This window comes from Vicia villosa, linkage group LG3 (genome assembly GCF_029867415.1).
Source record: "Vicia villosa cultivar HV-30 ecotype Madison, WI linkage group LG3, Vvil1.0, whole genome shotgun sequence".
NCBI lineage: Eukaryota > Viridiplantae > Streptophyta > Magnoliopsida > Fabales > Fabaceae > Vicia > Vicia villosa.
The window spans coordinates 53829636-53851312 of NC_081182.1; the positions used below are offsets into that span (position 1 = coordinate 53829636).

At 33.3% G+C, this 21677-nt stretch overlaps 3 protein-coding genes across 4 annotated transcripts; 2 read left to right on the forward strand and 1 right to left on the reverse strand.

Annotated features, from left to right (window-relative positions):
- The first annotated feature begins 1522 nt into the window (after positions 1–1522).
- On the forward strand, positions 1523–2529 carry LOC131661451 (uncharacterized). Its single transcript, XM_058930992.1, has one exon. It carries the CDS (start codon positions 1610–1612, stop codon positions 2207–2209), a length of 600 nt encoding a protein of 199 aa, XP_058786975.1. The 5' UTR covers positions 1523–1609; the 3' UTR covers positions 2210–2529.
- Positions 2530–7394: 4865 nt separating this feature from the next.
- On the forward strand, positions 7395–11782 carry LOC131661452 (ras-related protein RABH1e-like). The gene is made up of 6 exons (XM_058930993.1): positions 7395–7706; positions 8679–8749; positions 8893–8981; positions 10280–10391; positions 10995–11085; positions 11368–11782. The coding sequence occupies exons 1-6, from the start codon at positions 7590–7592 to the stop codon at positions 11509–11511; spliced, it is 624 nt and encodes a 207-aa protein (XP_058786976.1). The 5' UTR covers positions 7395–7589; the 3' UTR covers positions 11512–11782.
- Positions 11783–13151: 1369 nt separating this feature from the next.
- On the reverse strand, positions 13152–16839 carry LOC131661453 (uncharacterized). 2 transcript variants are annotated; one of them, XM_058930994.1, is made up of 7 exons: positions 16601–16839; positions 15991–16105; positions 15855–15913; positions 15062–15346; positions 14822–14900; positions 14014–14122; positions 13152–13497 (listed from the first exon to the last, which is right to left on the reverse strand). In XM_058930994.1, the coding sequence occupies exons 1-7, from the start codon at positions 16631–16633 to the stop codon at positions 13419–13421; spliced, it is 759 nt and encodes a 252-aa protein (XP_058786977.1). In that variant the 5' UTR covers positions 16634–16839; the 3' UTR covers positions 13152–13418. The 2 variants fall into 2 exon arrangements, with proteins under 2 accessions (XP_058786977.1, XP_058786978.1); XM_058930995.1 differs by lacking the exon at positions 16601–16839 and adding an exon at positions 16242–16538.
- Positions 16840–21677: the final 4838 nt, after the last annotated feature.

A 21677-nucleotide genomic window follows, 5' to 3' on the forward strand; every position in this document is an offset into this window, starting at 1 on the left:
TTAAACTAAAATTAACATTATAATAATCTCAAGTGTTGGAACCTGAATTACAGTAGATTGACTCGAGGGCGATTAGTTCTCCATGAGTTCGTAAAAGCTCCAAAAAAATTCGTGAAAAGTGAATAGTAAAAAACGTGACAAAATGAACAGTACGTCCAACCCTAGATAAATGGGGAAAACAAGAATTCGGGTCATAACCTAATTGGGTCAAACAGACATAACCCAGGCCCAAAACTAACGATCCAAAACTAAATAAAACTAATGTTGCAGCTTCAAACGAAATTCAGAAAAATATGTGCTTCGAATCTGACTTTGACTCCAACACGGAAGTTGTAGCTCTTTCTCTTAGCTTTCCGGCGATTATTAGAACGCGTCAATCGGATTTTCGGAGCTCCAGTTATGACCGTTTTAGTGTAGACTTCTAATGCTGAAAATAAAGTGCGAAAACGAAATCAAACCAAAAATAAACTAAATTAAAAAAACATTATAAAATATAAAAATAAGCAAAGGAACCATAGAAATGCCTAAGTACAAACATAAAGGAACGTGCATCAAAATGCACTGATCACTAACACTGTAATATCATGAAGATCTCAAAAGCAAACATTTGTAGCAACTTCTTCAAATCATGTTGAAGTAATCATCCTTCATGAATCAAACAAAGGATGTAGATGGTCATAGTCAGTAAGTCGACATAATTAAGGAGTGTTTGGTTTACCAATTGATAATTATTCAACAATTTTGTACGAAGACAACGCTGCATGTGTTATCCAGACGAAAGAATGTTGCATCAAAATTGATAAAACCAAGCATATCACTCCAAAGCTCTTCTCATTAACACAAGAGCTTGAAAGAAACAAAGAGGTTGATATTCAATATATTTGTTCGAGTGATAATGTGACAGGTCTCTTAACACACCTTACATCAGTCTTCAAGGGTATGTTTGGATTAGTGGTGTATGATGGAATTGAATGGAGTGGTAATTAATGAGGTTCCATTGTTTGGGTTTGCAAATAATCGATGAAATGGAATGGAACATGATGGAAACAATTCCATCCTATTCCATCCAATTCTCTATTTTTTGTTCCATCTAATTTGGGGTGTATGAGATGGAATGCAAGATTTTTAAAAAATTAACCAATCAACGGAATGTGATCTATATTCCATTCCGCTCCGTCAAAATCTGTCCCACTCCGCTCCATTATGTTCCATCAATCCAAACATAACCCAAGAGTCACGTATAAAATATTGGAATGCTTCACATTCGAAGTCTTTGTAGAAGAACTATACGCGTTCTATTATGGGTGAACATAATGTTGTACTATTTTTCTCTTATTAAAATTTTTATTCTAATGAATTTTTACTAATAAGATTTTTAACGAGACAACAAATATTTTCGTAAGATTCTCTTCGATAAGAATTCAACATAGTGCCATGATAGATATATAGAGTGCTGTAATAAATAAGATAAGTGTAAGCTGAAATATGGGCAAAGTTGACATTTCCTAAAAAACAAAAACAAAAATACAAAAATTTGGGTTTGCGAGGGTTATTCATTTCTGCGTGACTGAAGCTGCAAGAGAAACTGAGAAGCTCAGAGAAGAGAATCATGGGAAGCAGATTAGGAAGAAGAGTGATACACTTCGCCAACCTACCAATCAAGCTTCTCATGCCAACTTCGTTCACCAACATTCAAGAAATCGCCCTCAAAACCATCCCTTCCGCCTCCAAGATCGAGATCAAACGCGTCCTTGAATCCCTCTACGGCTTCGAGGTTGAAAAGGTTCGAACATTGAACATGGACGGAAAGAAGAAGAAACGCGGCGGCATCTTGATCGCAAAACCTGATTACAAGAAGGCTTATGTAACCCTAAAAAACCCGCTTTCGATTAACCCGAATCTTTACCCGATCCGAGTCATTGAAGAGGATAAGAAGAGTTTGAATAAACAGGCTATGGCTAGCGTTGTTGAGGAAGCGCCAAGCAAATCACATTGGCTCGATGAGAACAAGGAGGCTCAACGGTTCAAGCCCCAAAACGGTTATATCCGGGGACGGTTTGATGGTTCTGGTTTGAACCGAGGACGGTTCGACGGTTCCGGCTCAAACCAGAGACGGTTTGATCGTCCCGGTTCGAACAGGTCTGATGGGTCTGCTGCAAAGTTTCCCTGGACTAACATGAGGTCTGGTAGGAGTACTGCTACTAGGTAGTTTTTGTTTTCTTATGTTGGGTTTTGTATGATGAAATTTGGTGGTTTATTGGATTTTTGTTGATTAGTGATGAAAGTGTTCTTTTTGATTCAATAATTTGAGATATAACAATTGAGCACCAACTGTTTGTATTATTTACTGATAGCGAGTAGCCAGTACTAGTATTATGCAAGCTGTTACTAAATTGAAAAAAATCATGTTCCAATGAATTGGGAAACAATACATTGCTGTTATGAAATGTTCGTCTAGATTTTATTGGTTAGTAAACCAATGAATTACTCTAGATTTTGTTTGTTCTAATATAGCCTGTTTTTCATTTATGTTCTTGTTGCCATGCATTGTGCTAGTAGTTTGTTTGCAATATATGGTGGGTAATATGTTTAACTTGATGATCTATTTAAGGGTTAAGTAAGAACGAAACTGACTGTTAAAGGGTTAAAAACTTGATGATTTATTCGAAGAGTACAGAGGCGCGATGAGATTATCATAACATAATTAGTCAGAGAATATGAATTCCTCTGTCGTTGTAACAATTTTGGGTTATTTAGTTGGTATTTTTGTGCTTTGATATTTTAACATGATTTTATTTGTCTACCTTTGAGTCTTAATTTTAATTTGTTTTGTATCTGCCAAGTTCCTTTATTGTTCAGTCATTGAACCTATAAAGTCTTCCCAATATCATATAATTAAATTAAGCTTTCCCAACTAGATTCTTTGCTTTGTAAGGTGTTTATTCCCTTGTCATAGGTATGAAGGCTACTCGTGAAACTGCAATTCACTGTCTTTGAGATTATGCTAGGCCTGTCATGGTTTGGAATGGTTTGCATTTTTCCTTTCAATTTCTCCTCCGAGATTGATATTAGATAATGGATCAACGTAAACATTACTTCAGGAAAATGCACTCTTTTCAAAGTTACCTTTTTGACAATTTGGAGGTCTAGAAATGATAAAATTTTAAATGATACTTGAAGTAAGGATGACATATATGAAATACCACCCAACCCACTTATCATCCGATAATCAATTCTTCTGGGAGTGGTGACAAGAGTGATAATAAGAGAAGTAATTAGGTATCGTGAACACGTGATGTCAAATGGCAACTGCTTTTTGGATTTCTTTAATGATTGATGTTGATGACAGGCCTTGGATAATCCTGGTAGAATAGGATTTATGAGTCTTAAAGAACCATGCTGGTTATTGAATTGCTAATGGCTTGAATTTTGCTTGGAAACCAAGCCATCAAAGTTTGGTTATTGAATATGATTCGAAATCTGCCGGAGAATTAATCAGGGTGGGAATTCAGTTATGTCACTCATATGCATCTCTCATTGATTGTGTTAGAATGTTCATAGCTCTTCCTTGAATTTCAGTAAAAAGAAAAAGAAGCTCCAACATGAATCTTAACCTATAGTAATACTTTGATAGATGATAATGCTTATGCAATGTGCATGTTGTTTGCGAACACTTTGATAGATGAGAATGCTTATGCAATGTGCGTATTGTTTGTAAAAGATGGAACTTCATTGGATTTTGCCTCGAAGATTTGGAGTCAGTTTCCTTCTTAACTGAATGCCACTAATCATTTGTTGGTATAATAGGCCGTGATTTTAAATTAAGGCCAGCAATCGAATTGTGTTTGTAATGTTTAGGATTTTGGATATCGATGTCTCTTCATTTGCAACTGCATCAACATCTGTTCACTGTTTTTCAAAATATCAATGATTGCAATGCAGAAACAATTGCATTTGCAGTTACAATCTAAAACCATGCTATTGGGGTTTGGTAACTTCAGTTTATCATGTCATTCTCGAATTCCCCCCTTGTGGTTGTGTGCTAGTTATCATCCGCATCCTCCTGGTTGTGTGCTAGTTATCATCCACATCCTCCAATTTAGACTCTATCCTGATGAATGATTTTGCACGACACTCGACTTTTCACATACGCATTGCTACTCGAAATAGTAACTATATGTAGTTCTGCTATCTTGGTTACAGGTATAAGTTATGCTTGATGTGTTTTAAATGTCCATGGTTGTCTGTTTTCTTTGATTAGAGTTGTTTACTTTTTGTGCTAGCTACTTCGCCTGCGTAGCTTTCTTCATGGGATATTAACCAGGCTTTAAAGAATGACATGTGGTTTTGACTACCATCTGATGCCATCATGCTGTTTTAGTGTATGTATCTTGTTTCAATTTTGGTTGAGGCAAATTGATACTCTAGCAGTATAGACACACTGTATCAACTAGCCCTCTTAGTTGTTTCACAGAAATCAAGTTACTAAAAACTCACTTGGAATTATCAGTTATTATGTTGAATCTCTTCTCACAATTAAACCACTTCCTAAAAAAGAAATGATATTTTGATGACTCACATCTCCACTTTTCTGGTGTTTGAATTGCACTGCCAATTCAATTGATTTTTCGGTAGTGAAAGTAAGCTATCCAAATTCCTCCATTAGTTCACTTTATTATTGGCTTAAGTTTTGAAGAAAAAGGTAAATGTCATTACTCATAGATGTTTAAAAGAGAAGCAAAAACACATTACTACAATATGTGGATTAACATTATTAAAAATGCTAACAAGTGCTCTTAAGATATTTATTGACATACACATTGTTTGGATATCAATCTTTTCTAAAACATGAGAGTGAAAAGGAAAAATGATCCAAATCCGAATTTTGATTTTCTCTTGAAGCCCCCTAAAAAAACAAGGGGATTTCTTATCCCATGAAGTGAAAAAGAATCCTGAAATCTAAAAATGCCTAATATATTTTTGGACACATCATTTATAACATAATAACACACAAAAATATTGTTACTCTATTGCAAATTTTTTTGAGATACATCTTCATTGAATTTTATGTATTTTTCGTTGCGCATTCTAGTGAGTTATTTAGAGATATATTTCTGAATAATTGAAACGGGAATTTAATAACTTATCATCTTTGCATGTCAGATGTTTTCGAAGACACATCTTCGAAAAAATCAAACATGAAATTGCTAAAAACAACCACCTGCATGATCAATCCACATATCCATTTTTTTCTTCTAAAAACCCTTCCATTATCAATCAAAATTTTCAATGCAAAACTTCATACTTGTGGAGAAAAAAGTTGTAATTCAAGGTAAAGTTAATTTATTTCAAGCCTCATTGTTCACATTAATCTTGTCAAATAAATAACAAATGTGACATGTGGTTTACTTTTGATAAGAATACATCTCCGATAAGAATTCACATCTTATAAGATTGATGAAAATTAATGGTCAAGATGTGGAGTAAGTTATAATAACATACTCTTGAAGAAAGAATATCCCTCCTCATATATATATATATATATATATATATATATATATATATATATATATATATATATATATATATATGAAGTTTGTAAAAATATTTTTTTTGTCTTGAACCAAATTTTATTCTGTTCTGAGAGGTTTCGAAAATACATCTCCGGATTAAGATAATAGGGTGGTACCAGATATACATTTCCGAGGCATATCCTAGTAAAAAATAAAATTTATGAAGATTACACCAGAATGAAAATCATTTGACTTGTCAGAAATGTTTACTTTAACGCTGCGAAACTCTCAGGCGCATTTAAGATCAATGAGTACACCCCTCTTGAAGATCTGAAATACACACTGTATAGGCTCTTACCATACGGCGATAATAGAAAAATTGTGAAGATCAAATACGGTTTGCCATCCATTAACAAAGAAGGGAAGATTGAGTTTAACAACTTTAAACTGAAGAAGGGCACAAATTTAAGAGCTATGTGGCATATATTGACATGTCACAGTTGTCTACCTCAACGACGCGAAGGACTCTCTTAAATTTAGGGTCACAAAATACATCTTTGTAGATCTGAAATCTATATTAGAGAATCTCTTACAATATTCAGACAATCAAAAAATTGTAAAACTCGAATATCATTCACCCTTAATTGACAATGGAGAAAAGAGTCGGTTCAACAAGTTTGAACTGAAGATAGATGAAGATTTATGTGGAATACATTTCACTATTAAGAAAATAAAATGTTCGGTCGAGTTGGATGCGAAGATTGCGAGATCGATTAAAGATATTCTAAAGATGTTGGAACGTTTTACTTGATGATGAAATGTATTTTTCAATTTAAGTTAATAATTATCTATGTAATATTTATTTTTTTATTTATGTCATAACAATAATCAAATGTTAATTTATCTTTGTTATCTTTGTTATTGCTTCTTTTTCGTTTTTGCATTTTTTCCAATTCAGTGAAATTCAAAAATACACTTCTATGCATTTCTAAATTATATTTAGAATTAGAGTTTGACTCAATAAATAATGAATCGAGTAGGGGTGTTCATTGGTTCGGGTAAGTTTGGGTAAATCCGAACCAAATCAGACTCTAAACCAAACCATAGTGTTTGGGTTGGACATTTTTTGAGTTCAGGCAAGAACCGAACTAAACCAATAAAATCCAATAACAATTGGTTCGGACATCGAATTTTCAATTTTTTACCTGCAAATCCAACCCAAACCAACCATAATTAATTATCAGAAAAATTATTGTCAAGCATTCAACTTCAAGAAGAAAAAGTAAAGTGTTGTATGTGGACAACTTATGCGACTTTAATTTGTTATTAAAAAATTGTTAGTGTAATGTGGTAACTGAGCGTAGAGTTATAAAACACATTTATTATTATACTATCTCAAATCTAAGTGACTAGTTATAGATTCAAAAGTCTTTTCTTGTTAGATGTTTTTCTTGTTAGATATATTTGAATCTATTGGTGAAAAATTGCTAGTCTAATATTTACATTTGAATACTATTAACACTATATTTTTTTATATATTATGAAAAATTAATTTCTGTAAATAAGTTATTTTTTATAAGTATTTTTTGTATTTTTTATTTACCAAACCAATCCGTTGTCTCTCGGTTTGATTCGGTTTTGGCTTTATCGCAAAAATTGGCAAATCCAATCCAAACCAATCTATTTAATTTTAATCGATTTGAGTATTGAATCATCTCAAAACTGAACTGAACCAAACCAGCCCGCAAACACGTGATCTATTCTTGTAGGATATAAAAGTAAATTGAAATAAAGAAGGGGGTTGGAATTGGTAATCTAATAGAAAAAAACGTGCGCGGAAGACTAGTCATGAATCATCATGTTGGCCATATATATAGTGATTGTTCTTGAAAATTGCAACAGGTGGTGATTATTGTCAACTGCATTTTCTCCCTCTCTTCGTTTTCGCTCTAACTGTTTCTCTCGAATTTTGAGAGATTCAGATTTAGATCAATAATTAGATCTGAGCCAAATTCGCGTTACTCACGTTTCTCAAACAACAAAGAAAAGAAAAAAAATCCAAAAAAAGTAACAAAAATGGCGACCGTGTCCGCTCTCGCCAAATACAAACTCGTCTTCTTAGGTGATCAATCGGTTGGGAAAACCAGCATCATCACTCGCTTCATGTATGATAAATTCGACAATACCTATCAGGTTATTCAATCGTTCTTTTCTTTTCTAATTTATTCTTATTGGAAGATTTCGTTGATCGATTCTCTGTTTCGATTTTGTTTTCAATATATCACGAATTCCGTGGCATTCAATCTGGATCGTTTTGTTGATCTTGTATTTCATCTCATGCGATTCGATGATATGTTACTTGATATTTATGTGATTTTGCTAGGATCATGGATCAATATGAGATTTAATAGAAGAATTATTGCTGTTTTAGTCATGAAGTTTATCGAATTTCGAGATTGTTTTCTATGAGTGCTTTTTCTGCGCTGTCTTTGGAGAATTATGAACTGTGACAATAGATGTAATGATATATGTTGATTTTGATGCATTGCGAAATTGTTTCTACTTTCTGTTAAGAATTAGAATAGTTGTTTGTAAATTCCTTCTCGCGTTGCCCGTGCATTGATCGTATCCGCGGGATTATGTTTAAGTTTAAGTTTCTGAAGTGCTAGATTGGGAAGAAGAGCTTTTATTAGTGATTGTGAAATTATTTTCAAGGTTTAAATATGTTGTATAATTTGGACATTATAATAAAAGTAATATAAAATGATTGAATATAGTGTCGTCATCTATGTGGATCATATTTATTAGATACTATGGCAATCTATACGACGATATGCTATGTAGCACTGATACCTCTAAAAAATAACATCAGGCACTTGCACTTGTGATTGATTATCTTTAATTTATTTATTTTTTCAAATTATTACCGGTGTCAGTGTCATATTCGGGGTGTCTGTGCTTCATAGACGATATGTTATTTCTTGAAAAATTTAGGATATGATGCATTCAGATACTTCATTTGTAATGCTCATTGTTTATGTCAGTTTCCAACTTATGTTACTTAAAATGGAAATATTGCATTTCTTTTTCACGATGTTTTTGGTCTCAACTCTTGCAAAATAGAAGTAGTGCTATTGACAAATTTCTTGATGATCTAAATTTCAGGCCACTATTGGGATTGACTTTTTGTCAAAAACAATGTACCTTGAAGACCGCACTGTTCGTTTGCAGCTTTGGTAGGCAGTATTCCTCTTCAAGGCATATAAGATCATCAGTTTATTTATATTTTTAAAGCTATAGTAGATTTACATTGTGGTGTAGACACTATTTTACCCGTCGTTTTTGCATATTTTGAATGTGGTATATTTTAACTCCACAGGGATACCGCAGGACAAGAAAGATTTAGAAGTCTCATTCCAAGCTATATAAGAGATTCTTCGGTTGCAGTTATTGTATATGATGTTGCCAGTAAGTATTGTTCTTTTAAGAAAGAAAAAAAATTGGAATAGTTGCTTTTTAAGTCTTCCAAACTATTAGTTATTGTTTTTATTCATGGGTGTAATATTCACTTTGGAACATGAAATGTATGCACACTCGTTGGTAGATCAATAAAAAATAGTAGAAAGTAGAAACCATGATTATTATGTACCATGATTATTATGCACACTCGAAGGATAAATCTTATGTACTTGTCAAAAACTAGATGAGTAGAAGAGAGCACTAAAGAACTAGGCATGCTGTAAATCCAGATTTAAAACACATGAAAAATAAGATCTAGAATTGAGCAGGCCATTATAAAAGGCTGTGCATACTAAAAGGCTGTGCATACTAAAGGGTAATAGCTCTATAGTTTAGAGTGGAATGAGAAGCTTTTAATGTTATCAATGTATATGCACCACAAGTAAGGTTACAGGCGCAATACAAGATGAAGTTCTAACATGATTCAAATGGTTTAGATAAGGAAATATTATACATTAAAGAGTTTCTTGAAAAACAGTCTAAATGTCATGTGAATAGGGTAGCTAGAAGGTGTGACTCGCGTGAGAGTGTTCAAAGGGTTATGGTTTATGGGAAGTAAACATCACCTTATATTGTTATAATTAATAATTATTGATTTTCCCATAGTTAACACTTCTTTCAGGAAAAAAAGAAAAAGAACATGAACTACAAAGTCGTATTAGAAGAGAGTTTGACCATCCAACATATGGTTTTACTTATGAATAGCTTAGTATAGGGAAAATGATAATAAGGATAGTCAAGTTAACATATCCAAAGTGAGAATACAGAAAATCTCTTTATGACTATAGGTGTGCTCCAAGAATCAAATCTTGTATTTCTATGTTGATTCTGGATATGCTTACTGAACACATCCAAGCGACAGTGTCATTGTGCTTTATTGTGTGTGGATAATTAGTTGGAGACTCAAGAAGAAATTGATAGGATGTCAGTGATATGGAGTCAGTATTAGAAACACAAGGCTTCCTCCAAAGTTAAAATAAGTTTATGGCATACAAGTTTAGCAAGAAGAGGCATGAGTCTAGCTTAATGTGAAAATTGGAGAAAATAAAATACTTTAAGTCTCACTATAAGTATCAGAAAACCGTTGAAAACGTCAGCTCCCCAGTCTCTACCTCTCTTACCATGTTTTCTCTTGTACACCCTTTCTTTATGATTAGTTTACTTGTGATATCAGATGTGCTTAGCTTTTTTAGCTGCATAAATCAAATTATAATCATTAAATTTCTCAGCAAGTTGTTCTGATGCAGACCGGCAATCATTTCTTAACACTAGCAAGTGGGTTGAGGAGGTACGTACAGAACGAGGCAGTGATGTTGTTATCGTTTTGGTTGGAAACAAAACTGATCTTGTTGAAAAAAGGTGAGCAGGGTGTCTACCAGTCTGGTCTTTGTGTTTTTCTTGTAAGTTACATATCAGCCGGTTTGTTAATGCTAACTTGACTTGATTTTTTAGACAGCTTTTTCTTAATAATGTTAAGACACTTGATTTATATCTTACTGTTTCCATAATGTGTTTGTAATAATTCTTGTTTGTTTTTTGAAATTTTTGGAAAAAAAATTTGTTAATTTTGGAAATAATTTTTATTCTGTTTGCATACTATTTTGCTAGTAAATAGATTATGTAACACTCAAAACTAGGACAAGTTTATCCAAATTGTCCTACCTTGAAGTTGTTTTATTCAAAAACCATGTTTAAAAGGCAAATTTATAGGTACATGATGATAAAATTTCTTTATTGTGTAAATGACATTTCCAATTAACTTACACATGATGTTTGCAATTTTCCTTAGACTAGATCTCCACTTATGTTGTTAGGAAATTACAATGTTTGTCTTTTCTTTCACTTTTCTTCTCATCATATTGTCTTTTTTCTCCTCTTCTGTCACATGTCCATACAATTTTTCTAATACTAAATGACAATGTTTTTATTACACTCATAATTCAATTATAATGCTTTAAATAGGCAAGTCTCTATAGAGGAAGGAGATGCCAAGTCACGCGAGAGCGGTATCATGTTTATCGAAACCAGTGCAAAAGCAGGATTTAACATCAAGGTGAGATTTGATTAATTCTCCAAGTCACCCCGTAATTTTTACTATTGGTTGCTTTTGAATTCTGAGCTATGTCTTCTAAACATATATATCATTCTGAGAAAAACCTAGAATGGTTCGCTGCTGCATTTTCATAAAATGCAAAAGCACTCCATTCAGGGATTTCAAATTTGTAGTTGGCTGGCTGTCTTTCTCTTTGACAAGTTTGTCTCATTTCACATATTTAGTTAGTTCTTGTCATAGTTTATCGTGTCCATATTAACACAAGTGAATAAAATGTCGCAGCCTTTATTTCGTAAGATTGCTTCCGCTCTGCCCGGGATGGAAACTCTTTCTTCAACAAAGCAAGAAGATATGGTTGATGTAAATTTAAAATCCACCGTGAATTCATCCCACACAGAGCAGCAGGGAGGAGGTTGCGCGTGCTAAACAAGTGCGCCATTCATAAGGCCAATATTAGTCTCTGTTCATTTGGCCCAATTATTGGTTTGGCTACTAAAATGGAAAGATGCATCTAGGCAAAACGTGTTTTTGTATTAAGTTTAGTTTGGTAGGGGCTAGCATTTCAGCAGTAACGGTTTCCATGTAAGATAAAAAAAGAATTTGGTAATTACTTGCTGTATTTTATTTTCTTATACAGTTAGTCCTTTTATGTAAGAATGCAGATAATAAAAGGATTTAAACATTATTTACCAGTTGACATGGAGGAAAAACAGAGTTTTAAAACCCGGACCGGACCGGCCGGTCGAACCGGTCCGACCGAAAACCGGTGACATGAGCGGTTTGATCAAAGTATAAGACCTTAAACCGGTATAACCGGCCGGTTTTTATCAAACCAGTGAACCGGTCAGACCATTAGCTTGTTACTACTTCAATATTTAATTAAAAAATTTAAAAGCCCAACAGAGAATCGAACACACTACCTGTCTTTCATATGTCAAGGTTTCAACAGTTTGGTCAATAATATTTCTTTGTTTAGAATAAGATAATTTATATATAATTTCATATCCGAAAATATATACCATATATAATACTATATAAAAAAATAATAGTAGTATACTATTTTGCTTTTCTTTTTTATATATAGACATATAAAATAATATTTTAGTTAAATCTAATATATTAAAATATAATATTATTTTTAAATAAATTATAATATAGCATACATGTATATTTATAAATATAAGTATTAAATTTAAATATATTAAGATACTATATAGATCAATTATATTTTGAATTAATTATTATTAAGTTTAATATGTTTAAATTGTATATGCACATGTTTTATTATTTTAATTTTTTAAAGAGACCGGTCAATAAACATGCGGGTTAATTAGTGACCCGCTGGTTCGACCACTAACCCAGTGACCCAGTGCATTGTCCGGGTCAATCACCGGTTCGGGTTTTAAAACACCGGAGGAAAGGCATCATTAATTTCTGAGGTACTGGATGTTTAGATAAAGCTTCAAATTGTCCGAAGCATTTTAACATCTAAACGATTACATGCTTGTTGTAGAAACAGTATTTGTACTGACATTATATACAATCTTGTTTTCTTTTTTGGATTAGAAAAAAAAAACTATTTTGTACTAACAAATTCCCTTTTAAATTACACACCAATTTGTTTCAACTAATTTTTGTTATATAAAGTAATTATTACTTTAATATTTAGCTTGTATTTTTAAGAAAAAAAATTTCTTATTTTCTTTATCATGGTTTCATCAAGGCGAGTTTCAATTTCAATAAAGGATGGCCGCACGCCGTTCATTCCTTCTTGCACCTCAAGTCCGAATAAAGGTTGTCTTTTTTTGGGTAGGTTTCCATTTAATGATCCAGGCATGAATCCCTACTCTACTATAAATCAATAGATTGTCTAGCTTGGCGGGAAATTTATTACACATGCTTGTCTGTCGTTTGCAATTATGTACACTTTTCAGGTAAAAAGAGTTTAAGGGTAATTTTAAGAATAATTTTTGGTGTCACTTGTAATGATAAAATAATTTTCATTGACCAAAATACTTGTTAGTATAATACTAGTTAGTATTAGGCAAAGTCTTGATGAAAAAATATAAGTAGTAATATTTTGTTAGTATATTAAAATTATACAATTTAGAATATGAAACCACTTAATACAAAAAATGACACTGAAGGAGTAAATAACATAAGGAGCTTTAGGATAAACGTAATCTACATTTATGTGCCAAATAGCAGCATTTCCCAAATCCAATCTTCAACATCAGAAGGAGCTCTATTACAATTCAAGCATGCTAAAATTAAACAACCGTAGAAACGTAGAAGTATACACTTAAAGACACAAGGCGGCGATGACTGAGCCTTTAAACAAGAACAAACCCATCAGCCTTTTGTCTGACCCTCAATGTCAGATATATCAATACCAATGTTCCCAAACTTGACCTGCAGAGTAATTGATCTATTTAGTAAATTCGTCAAATCTAGAAAAAAATTAAGAATGCCCATCTTAAACAAAATCAGAAAATAGACACTGGAGAAACATGGCAACAGTATGTTTTTATTGCTGTTTCATTTTCTTGCAAACTTTCTTCTAAGATGAATATTTTAGTTAGGACTAAGCACACAGGTAAAGTTGATGCGATCCTTTTATAAAATAATAAAGATTTAAGTGGTATGTTCTTGGTGTAAAACTTTATTACGTATGCATTCAATCAAATCTCTTCATATAGATATTTACCCAGATATTTTAGAAATTACCATAACAAAGTGGCATTATCATATGATTTGATTGAATGTTTTGCAAAACAATTTTATACTATCGATGCATAATAATTAATTTCAAATAATAATAGTAAAGTAAAATAGACAATAACTAAGATAAAATGTGGATGGTACTATGGGAGTGTGTATAGCTATGCGCATATGACAAGCTTTACTTTTTGATCTGCTGTAACTTACAATATTGAAAACAGGAGAGCAACTTTTCTAGAATCGAATGAGGTAGAGCGCTTATATCTTCTCCATTTGTTACTCGGCAAATCATGTAACTTTTCAGTGACTGGTTTATCTGTGAAATAAGAAATTTAATTAAAAATGTAACTAGATCCCAAACCTGCTTGGTTCTGGACACAATTATGAGCACAAGTCAAGAAAAAGAAGATAACAAATGATATTTTAATTGGGGCAAAATGAATTCAAGATAAAATATAAAGAATTATCATAAAATAGCATGTTAGGTAATGAAGTCTTATCAATGGGATTAGCAATGGAAAACAAACAGATAATGGTGGACAATTTGAATTTTGATTGGAAGATACCCTTCTCTTCAAGTTCAAATAAACCATTCTACTACAAGTATTTCATACGCTTTATCTATTGCATTAGCCAATGCAAGAACAAAACCTACTTATAATACTTTTGAAAATGCGAAGAAACCAGAAATATTATAGTTGATTAACAGGACCGGACAGAAATTATCCAATTAGCTAAAAACATGCTTTAATTCTTTAATATGACATAGAGCAGAAGGTTAGCTATTCCTCATCTATATTTCTTTTAGCTGTTTGTAATGGTTGGACAATATTTCTTTCATCTATATTTCTTTTAGCTGTTTGTAATGGTTGGACAATATTTCTTTCATCTATAAACTATTCTAATAGCTTAGTGAAAATAAACATCTCCCAACTATCTAGTCGATTCCAGTAAAGAGAACTACTTAGGCTTATCGGAATTGAAAAATATTAAGAAACCCAAGAGCATTAAATACCTCTGGGATTGTTGAAGCTCCCTAGACTCTGCATAAGTTTTGCCCCTACTTTTAGACTTGTTTCTCTGCACAGTACGCTCTGCAATGTTGCAAAATATCAGCCCTCGTATAAGGATAACGACACACATACATAGAGATTAGAGAGACATAGACATGTATGTTATCCGCAGTTAGCGAAATCTATCCTGTACACGATATCTCTAAAAACTACAGTGAGGAAGGTGAACTTATGAGACTTACTGTTGGCGAGTTCCCAGTTTTAAAACTTTCAACTCCTTCCTCATAGGATTCAGGGGAAACTGAGTTTCCATTCACACTAGGTATATCAATTATGCACTGGGTATAAATAGCTTTGCTCTTCATTTGAAAATCACTGTTGTTTTGACAATTAATATGAGTGTCTAAACACATCCCGCTTTTAGCTTGACTAGGAACCTCTACAACGCTTAAGCAGGCTAGTGGTGAAGCACTGTTTGCCTTTTCAGCTTCCTCTGGTACTACTGAAACACTATAAACATCTTGGACCTGTAAAAAAGGAAAGCATACCACTTTCAGAAAACATATTTTGAGGTAATTCCAAATAATCATTTATGTCAAAAAAAGGTTCAACCAGTTAAAATAAGAAATTCGATTCAAATAAGAACCACTGAAAAAAAACATTTTATATATGTCCCTTATCCCCTCAAGCTTATGGTTCTAGTCATCAGTAACATAAACCATTGAAATGCAATACCAGAAGACACACCGATTATAAAATAATTACCAACCGTTACCATTAAGAACACACAACATGCAATCTACTAGATAAAAAATTCAAAGAATAAACAGAAAGAGTTAGGTCATGGTATGGAAATCAATGTTGTCAAATAGCGACGCCACAGTTTTAACAACCCGATGTTGTTCCATAGTCTACAATTTAGTGCACAGTGTTGTCAAAAAGACGCTGTAGCACTATTGCATATGAAAAATTTGAACAAATTTCTATTTTTTCAATGATCTGCAATTCACAACAATGATGGAAAGAAGAACTAACCTGTGAACCATGCAATCCGTCTGGAAACGAAGTTTCTTCAACCAGAATTGGCGGCATATCTGATCGAAAAACCAAACAAAGAAATCAGCTCCAGCTTCCAAGAGCCGTAAATACCAAGTTAATTAAATTAAATTACCAAGAGGAAGCTGTGAGTTCAGATCATGAACATTTGATTTATTTAACTTCAAGCAAGAACAACCGACAGGTACGTTTCTATTCCCCTCTAGAAACTCCTGAATTTGATGTTGTTTCTGCAGTGAAACCGCAAAATCAAAACAGGTTTAAAAAACTAATCACAAAATACAAATAAGCTAAATAATTGAGAATACAAACACTAACATTAAATAAATAAAAAATGCAACTGATCAACTAGTAAAAACTTTCAACCTATTGTGATCTACAATAACGTATCCTCAATCTTCAATCCGTGCATCTTATACAAAATTCTAAGTAAATCAACTTGAATTTCGAACTATAAAGAAAGAAAAAAAAATCGTGTGGTTTCAGTTTCAGTTTCACTTCCACACACATGACTCTCGTTCAGATTTTTTTCCAGCTGTTTTTGTTTTCTTTCACGGCATTACACATAAACGTCGATTTCATCACTCACAAGTCACAACGCAAGTTGTTAAAAGAAAGAGAGGAAAAAACAATAAACAAGTTGAGATTCCGATTCGGTTGAAAGTAAATTGGGAATGTGGATAAGAATAACTGAAGATGAGGTTGAAGGAAAGAAAGAATGTTACCTGACAGGAGGAAGAATCGACGGCCATTGTCATGGAGGAAGGAGTGAGTATTCGGCGGAGAGAATCACGAAATGCGACGGAGATGGCCGCGGCGGAATTAGAACGTTAGGACATCGGAGAAGAGTGAAGAGATGAAAGTTTTTGTAGTTTAGTTTAGTTTTGCTAATAACTGTAATTAAAAAGTACTACACCTATAACTACAGTTCAGTTGCTGGGTTCTGAATATGACTTCGACTATCACGACAAACCCTTCTATTCATCCGTGACCAAAACCACCTTTCCTTTTCACCTCTTTTTATTTATTTATTATTTTAGGAAAGAATATATAATTATTTGATATCTTCTATTCGAGGCCTTTAGTTAATAATAGTAGTTATAGTAAATAAATTTAATTTAGTGGTTTTTAATTTTTTATCGATAAAATGACATGCATTAAAAAATAATAATTCAAGTCTGACTGGGCTGTTGTCTCTGCCAAAATAAATTAATAGTATTAATAATGGTATTAAATTTTAGAAACAGATGAATAAAATAATGAAATGACGAATGAGGACTAAAGAGTTGTGTTGGTTGGCAACAAAATGGAAGGGTAAAATGGGAATATCAGTGTTTGTTTGTTGGAAAATGAATAAGGATGTAATGCATGTGAAGAAGGAAGAGGGTGTTAGGGTGCTAGGGACAACGAGACAAAAGTGAGTAGAAAAGATAGGTCACAAGCTTGTTAACTATTCCAACATAACATCAGTTTCTGCATGCCCGTGGGTAGATTCTCTTTTCAACGAATAAAAAAAGGTGCTTGTAGTCTTGTACTAAGATTTACAGTTCACACAAATTAAAATTTAAAAACGAAAATTAAATTAAAACAAAAATGTTCTTAGAAATTCGATAATTATAAAGAAATAGAATAAGTTTTTTACGAAAATTAATCAGACCTCTCAATTATAATTGTTTTATGTGTTGTTTTATACACATTAATGATAATTGAATTCTTCAAACTACCATTTGAAGTTTGTTTCATAATGAAAAAACGTTATTTGAAATTTTAAATTAATTAAGATTAATTGTCTTGTCGGTGGTACCACTGACAAAAGTTGGCGATTGCACCGCTATTTATCTAGGCCCATTATTTAAATACCTGAACTTTAAGTACTAGGCCCGTTCTATCGCTTTACAGTATATAGGATAAAAAATGCATCCTACAATGGAGTATACATGTAATGTACTAGTAAATAACTAAAATGGATATATTAAAAGTTCAAAAAACACTTTTAATCAATTATAATGATCAAATAATAAAATAAAATAATTTAATATATATATATAATTGTTGGAACAATTAGGGATATAGGAACAAGAAAGAAAAAGAGAAAAGGGGATAAGAGATTATACTGCATATTGAGAAAAAAATATCATTTAAGGGAAGTTGATATGTCTACGACATAACATGCTTATTTATAGGCAATCAAACTCAAAACATATAAATTATACTTTGACACAACAACTATATGTTGTATTCAACTCTAACGAATACAACTAACTCTATTCAGCTCAATTCGACTAGGTCGAACACATTATAGTTGAACACAGACTTGAAACACTGAATTATTAGCTTCTAACACACCCCCGAATTCATGCTTTCAAGGTTTCTCATCTCGATGCTCCTCTTCAACTTATTTAATTGGATTTTCTTCAGAGCCTTGGTGAGTATGTCAGCTAGTTCTCATTTTGTCTTGTGATGCTCAAGTTCAATATTTCATTTATTTACTTGATCCCTAAGGAAATGATATCTCATCTCTATGTGCTTACTTTGACATTCACATACATGATGGTTGACTAGGTCGATAGCTGACTTATTATCTACAAACAACTTCATTTTCTTAGGTTTCATGATCTCGAGTTCTTATAATAACATCTCTATCCATACTACTTGACATGTTGCATATGATGCAGCCACATATTCATTTTCACATGATAAAGCCACAATGTTTTGTTTTCTTGAGCTCCAAGAGATTGGAGCACCTCGAATCATGAATATGTGCCATGCAGTACTCTTATTCTCGTTTTGATCTCTACTGAAATTTAAATCGATGTAACCACGTACTTCCGAATCTATGCCAATATTCTTTTTCCTCGACATCAGCACACCATGATCAATACTACCTCTTATGTATCTTAACACCCTATTGACTATAGTGAGATGACATTCTTGTAGCTTCTCCAAAAATCTGCTCAACAGCCCGACACTTTAACAAATATCTGGATTTGTATTAAAAAGATACCTCAAGGATCCAATAATTTATTTGTATAATGTTGCACTTATGAACTCGTCATTTGTATCATTCCTCAACTTTGCTCCAGTTTCTAATGGAGTGGCAGCTGCATTACAGTTGCTCATCTTGAACCTTTTCAAAATATATTGGGCATACTTCTTTTAGTGCAGGAACACTCCTTCACATGTGTCTTTGAACTCCATCCCTAAGAAATATGACAAATTTTCAAGGTCATACATTTCAAATTTCTACATCAGCTTTGACTTGACTCTTCGCATCTTTACTTCATCTACACATGTGATAAACAAATCATCCACAAACAAACATAAAATGATATAACTAAACCTGTCTACATCATTGACATATACTCCTTGTTCAGAGACACACTTTGTAAAACCTGCTTCAATCAGGAAGTTATCTATTCTCTTATTCCAAAGCCCTCAGGGCTTACTTCAACCCATATAGATCCTTCCTCAATTTGTACACCTTCTGCTCTTGGCATTTGATTTCGAATCTCGGTGGTTGAGTGAAATAAACCTCTTATTCCAATGGTACATTAAAAATGTTAACTTTACATCTAATAGATGTATCTTCCATCCTTTGTATGTTGCGGTCGACACAATAATTCAAATGGTTTTGAGCCTTGTAACAGGTGCATAGACTTCATTAAAGTCGATACCAGGTTTTTTCAGAAAACCTTTCGCCACTAGTCTTGCCTTATACTTGGAAATTTCACCACTTGGCCTCAGTTTCAACTTGAACACCCACTTCACATCAATTGCCTTCTTACTAGATATTTCGACAAGCTCCCATGTCTTGTTATTTTCAATTTCCTTGAGTTCTTCCTTCATGGATGCCAACAAATTCGAATCACTCATGGCTTGATCCAAATCAATTGGCTATCATCACCGCTTCTTCTATGAGATCACCATCTGCATCAATTGCTTGATCTCGAAATCCTTCATATCCAGCTATCCTTGTCAACTCAATTCTCGTTCTAGTCAATCTTCTAACATTCTGCTCAGGTAGTTCTTCATTTAGATTGGTTATGACTTTGGTTTGTTGGTCTTCTTCTTCAAGCACAGCTAAGATTGTCTCTTGCTTATGTCGAACCGACTCCTGAGTCCAATTCCAACCTTTGGTTTTGTCCACCATAACATATCTATTAATCAATAGTTTATCATCATTTGGCAACTACAATTTGTATACACTAGTTGAATGATAACCTATGAGTATCATGGTCTGACTTTGATCCAAAAACTCTAAGATGACTAACATTTGGCTTCATTCCCGTCCAAGCCTTATAAGGTGTCTTGTCGACTATCTTTTTGGTTGGACATATATTGAGTACATACAATGTTGTTGAAACTACTTCTCCCTAAAATCTCTTTGGCATTTCTTAACTTTCAACATACTCCTAGCCATGTTCAATATACTCTGATTTTTTTCTCTCAGCTATACCATTATGTTGTGGTGTATAAGGTGCAATGACCTCATGCTCTATACCTTCCTCATTGCAAAATCTAGCAAATTCTGAAGAGGTGTATTCACATCCACCACCTGTTCTCAATTTCTTTAGTTTGCATTCACTTTGCTTCACGACATGCAATTTAAACTTCTTGAACTGTATGAATACATCCTCTTTCTTTTCAATAAGATAAACCATATATATCTGGTGAGTTCATCTATGAAAGTTAGGAAATAACAGTTATCTCTATTCGTCCTTACTTCAAAAGGGTCACACATATTAGAGTGAACTAGGTCTAACTTTTCCTTTGACCTCATGGGCAAGTCATGACACACTGGACTTTGTTCCTCCACATGAGGTAATTCATACACCATCTTACTAAGGTGGAACATACCTAAACTTCTGAAGTTTAGATGTCAATACATGTGATGTTACTGCCAGTTTTTGTCTTCTTCTACAGTAAAAACAAGACATTTTTGATCAACTGTGTTGATCTCTACTTTAATGGTATTGTTGTTTGCCAATGGTGCTTTTAGAATGATCCTTCCTTCTCCATAGGGATGGCAGGTAGACTCAAACCCACAGGGCCCACCCACACCCGAACCCGAGTCAACGGATAAAAACCCGACTTGACTGGGCTCGAGTTCGGGTGCCACCTGATATTTCGGGTGTGGGTTTGGGTAGTGTGAAACCCGCACCCGAAACCCGAAACCACACCCGCTTAGACTTGAAATTACATAAGTGTCCCTAAATATATATAAGTGTAACATACTTGATGGAAAGTTTTAGACTTTAATTTAAATTTTAATGTTGATGGAAAATTGTAGTAAAATTGATGGAAAATTGTAATGTTATTGTTGGAAAGTTATAGGAAAATTGATGGAAAATTTCAATATTGTTGTTATATTTTATGTATTTTATTGCGGGTTCGGGTAAAAAAAACCGAACCCAACGGTGTGGGCGTGAGTGTTATTTTGCCACCCGAATAGTTTTTAGGTTTGGGTTCGGGTGGTGATTTCGAGTGAAACTCACACTCGACCCTACCCGTTTCCATCCTTACTTCACCATCACACACCTCTATCGAATTCTTTTCAAGCTTTATGTTGTACCCTTTTGTAAGTAATTGGCATGTGCTTATGAAATTACTTGTCATTGAATATACATACGACACATACGTGATACTGAATCTTCAACCATCCTTTATAACCACAAATATGTTTCCTCTTCCTCCTGATGTGATGTGCATGCCATATGTAAACTTGATCATTTTCTTGACTGATTCATCTAACTTGGTGAACAAGTTTTTATTACCAGTCATGTGGTCACTGCATCCTGAATC